Source organism: Rhinopithecus bieti, unplaced genomic scaffold (assembly GCF_001698545.2).
Source record: "Rhinopithecus bieti isolate Rb0 unplaced genomic scaffold, ASM169854v2 repeat_23196, whole genome shotgun sequence".
NCBI lineage: Eukaryota > Metazoa > Chordata > Mammalia > Primates > Cercopithecidae > Rhinopithecus > Rhinopithecus bieti.
This window is the reverse complement of record NW_016837327.1, coordinates 1-4,213: the sequence shown is the minus strand read 5'-3', so window position 1 is coordinate 4,213 and position 4,213 is coordinate 1. Positions and strand designations below refer to the sequence as shown.

The 4,213-nt window shown below is 33.0% G+C and overlaps 1 protein-coding gene across 1 annotated transcript; it reads left to right on the top strand.

Moving 5' to 3' along the window:
* Positions 1-381: 381 nt before the first annotated feature.
* On the top strand, positions 382-3,920 carry LOC108524772 (WD repeat-containing protein 35-like; the record flags this gene model as incomplete). Its single annotated transcript, XM_017865842.1, has 4 exons — positions 382-921; positions 1,876-2,040; positions 2,908-3,048; positions 3,764-3,920. Coding segments are annotated over exons 1-4 (607 nt in total), but the record flags the coding sequence as incomplete, so codon positions are not given.
* Between the last annotated feature and the right edge of the window lie 293 nt (positions 3,921-4,213).

Here is a 4,213-nt window from a genome sequence, read left to right as displayed (position 1 = left end):
GACTATTGAGAGAGGTTTCTTATAAATGATAAGATTATGAGTAATTTCACTTTTCATGTTTCGTAATTTTTTTTTACAATTAGAATATATTCCCTTATAATCAGAAAATATAAGCATTGTTTTAAAAGATAGTTGGATATAAAATATATTTTCATACTTCTAAAAATATCGTAGAAGGGTTGGGGAGGGAAAACCTCTGGCTAATTAGATATTCTGAAAGAAAAAAAATGGTGTTCTGAAAATGGCCAGTGCAGCTGAACAAGTAAGATTTGTGGTGGTGGTGGTGGTGGTGGTGGTTCTTCCTTGCTGCCACCACTTTCCAAGGGAGTTCTGTTTTGGGTCTAGCTTCCTGAATTGATTAATGGCAGACTTCTCTAGGACATTTCTTTACAGAAGTATTTGAGAACTCTATGGATGTGAGATTTCCCTTAAGTCTCTAGTTAATAATTAGCCCTGAGTATACCACCAATTGACATAAAGGTTTTTTTCACGCACTTGTGGGGGATTTGTTTTGGAGCTTGACATTTCTGTGTACTAGCTACTGAATTGGGAGAAGAAAGGAGTGCAGTGTCTTCAGGGCCTTGTTAAAAATCAGATCCACAGCCTGAGCCAGTGAAGCTCTGGTTTTATAGAAGTGATGCCTTAGCATCCGTTCTCAATTGTACCCTCTGCCCTTGCGTCTGTTTACAAGAAAAATCTGTAACTACCAGTCAATTTAATACTCATACGTCCCTACGGAGTTTTGTGAAATTAAAATATAAGTAATTTCTTTGCTCTATGAAATCTGATAGTATTGTTTTGTTTGTACAGGAAATAGCACAAATGTTTGTCAGAGTTGGGATGTGTGAACAAGCAGTGACTGCATTTTTGAAATGTAGTCAACCAAAGGCAGCGGTAGATACCTGCGTACATCTCAACCAAGTAGGAACTGAAACTTCCTGTCTGTGCAGCTTGTTGTCTTAGGAATTTTTAAGTCAAGCCAAATTAAAGTCACCCTAGTGATCTTTTAAAGATGATTGGCAATGTAAGGGTTGGAGAGCCTGACATGAATTTTATGAAAGGAGCCAGGCAGGTATTCTCTTAATTGAGGACCAAGAAAGTTGCACTTACCTCTTAAAGTGCTACCGTGAGGGGTGACCCACTTATAGCCAGCTCAGTATAGGAGCATGAACAAACCCTGTGCTTTTAGTCTGGCAAGTTTTTGTCTGGAAGTAATTTCATAATTTTCTGCGTTTTATTAGGGTTGGGTTTTGTTTCCAAAGAAGGACCAGTTAATAGTCGGTCATTGCCTGAGGAAGGAATCGAGTTACTTTATCAATATTTATTTTGGCAAATCTGTTTTCCTTTTCCTTTATAGAAAACATACATTTGATATTTTTAAGAGCTGAAATTAAACTAAAAGTACAGAGTTATTACAGAAACTACTGACAATCAATGTATTCTTTTAATATTTTCTTGAAGTATTTTAAGACCTCATTTGCTTTATAAAATAATTTTAAATGTAAAATCTAGTAGGATATTTTCACAACTGAAATTGCATATTTTGTTTTACTATAAAATGTAAACAAGTATATCTTTTTCTTGCTGGATGTTTTGTAAGATGAGAATTACAAGATTAATATGATTATAAACTTTGAAACTTTCATTTTCACATGTATTTCTTAAGCAAATCAGAGTCTTAGAGATCACTTAATCATTTTGACGTATGCTTATAGAACTTGTGTTGCTGTGATTTTAAATGCTATTTTTAAAATATAACCATTTTTAATTTGGAAATTTGGCTTTTATTATAAAGTTTAAGCTTTCTTGTGTGAATTTTATGATATATGTGACTGTAAATACTTGGGTGACTGAATGGTGTAATTTTTCTCCTAGTGGAACAAAGCTGTTGAATTGGCTCAAAATCATAATATGAAAGAAATTGGATCTCTGTTAGCTAGGTATGCATCTCATTTACTGGAAAAGAATAAAACTTTTGATGCCATAGAACTCTATCGGAAAGCCAATTACTTTTTGGATGCTGCTAAACTGATGTTTAAGGTAATGTAAAAATCTTAGTGAATATTTGATTTGTCCAGTCACAATATTTTAATATATGAAAGAGCACATTCTCCATTTTCTTTGGAAACAAATATTTATTACAGCAAAACCACTCTGGTTTTATTGCTTCTGTATACATTATTTTAGTGTTACTGCCTTTTACCAACAAAGATGTTTATTAATATTAGCAACTTACTAATACCTAAATAATTGTATGTTGAATACTGGAGTTTAAGAGTTAAAGAAAGTGCTGAAACTACAAAGAACAAATTTCTACAACAGGGAATTAAATTTTGTTGATAATAGAGTTTTGAGTTCTTTTAAATGTACAAGTTTTAAATATTATACTTTACATAATATTTATTTGGAGGGAAGATAATTACTATAGTATTAGTGTATACACATTTTACATTCTATTCTATTCCTGTTTAATTTAATGAAAAGGAAAATTTCTCTCAAAATCATTTAAATAAGTTTCAGCTTCTGAAGAATGCACTGTGTTAACACCATGATTTCTTTGTGTACTTGGAACTTTATTTTAAAAATCTTTGTGTTATGGAAAATACCAGCATTTCATCAACACTTTCTTTATTCTGATGTAGTTATCTAACAGCACCTCTCATTTTCTAAGAGTGATCTGAGTTCCAACTCCTAGGGCTAAATACTAAGGAAAGAACTAAATATATATAGGTACTAATGAAAAGAAGATAGGTTTTAAAGTATTTATCTTAAATAGGTGGTATTTGTATTCCATCTTACTGATTTTCCTCCTTTTTTAGGGAATCAAATTTGTTAGTTTTGGAAATGATTATATTTGTACAAATATAGATAAGAAGTAACTTCCCTCAATTTTTAAAAATGTTTAAGGTTGCAGATGAAGAGGCAAAGAAAGGAAGTAAACCTTTACGTGTCAAGAAGCTCTATGTAATGTCAGCCTTACTTATAGAGCAACACTATGAACAGGTGAAGAATGCCCAGCGAGGAAAAGTTAAAGGAAAAAGTTCAGAGGTAAAGTAGCAGGTTAAATAACATTAAATCATCCGAAGTGTTTAAGAAAAAAGAGAAAGAGACTGTCAGACTTCTCTTATGGACAGGTCATTTAATTTGCGTGTCTGCATTTGTTTCTTTAAATGATATGAAGAAAAATAATGACTGACTTAGAATTAGTATTCAAATTTAGAAATTTCTACGTAGAAATATTGAAATTGTTTTTCTGTAATACGAATCTGTAGTCTTTGCTTTAATGTCTTATTGTTGTTAAAAAATTTTACTTACCTGGGAAATCCTCCTTTTCTCATCAGTGAGTTTTAAAACTTTCCTAGATATATTATTTTAATGCGTAAAAGAATGTCTGATTAACTTAAAATCTAATTAGTTATGTTTTAAAATTTATTCATACCAGTTTAACAAACTATGAATTATACTAAAAAATGAAGTCTGTTTTGGGTGCAGTGGCTCACACCAGTAATCTCAGTGACTAGGGAGGCTTAGGTGGGAGGATCACTTGAGTCCGTGAGTTTGAGACTGCAGTGAGCTATGACCATGCAACTGCTTTCCAGCTTGGGTGACAGTAATACCTCATCTCTTAAAAAAAAGTCTGTAATCATAGTTTAGTAATGATAAAATCTGCTCGTTTAGATACTTTAATGACTGTTGTTATTCGGGAGTTGATGCTGTGTGTGTGTTTGTACTGATGCAAAGTGTGGGCTGACTTTACTTGTAGGCCACTTCTGCCTTGGCTGGTTTGCTGGAAGAGGAAGTTCTATCTACAACAGATCGTTTCACAGATAATGCATGGAGAGGGGCAGAGGCTTACCACTTCTTTATACTTGCACAGAGGCAGCTCTATGAGGGATATGTGGACGCTGCACTGAAGACAGGTGGGCGTGTCACCTAATGTGTATAGTGTGTCTGAATATTATAAATTGAGTGTGAAGGGCCAGCTTCTTCAATTTGCCTTTATGTGGCCTTCAATAACATTTTTTCCTATGGATTTATTTTCTTACGTTTGAGATTATGCTATATATAATTTGTCTTAGGCATTCCCATTTTTGAAGTTTTTTTTTAATGCAGAGAAAACACATAGCTCACAGAAATGTCAGAAATTTGAGATAAGCAAAAAGAACGTGTATAGCATTCATATGGCTAGCCATTCAAAGTTAAATACTTCATA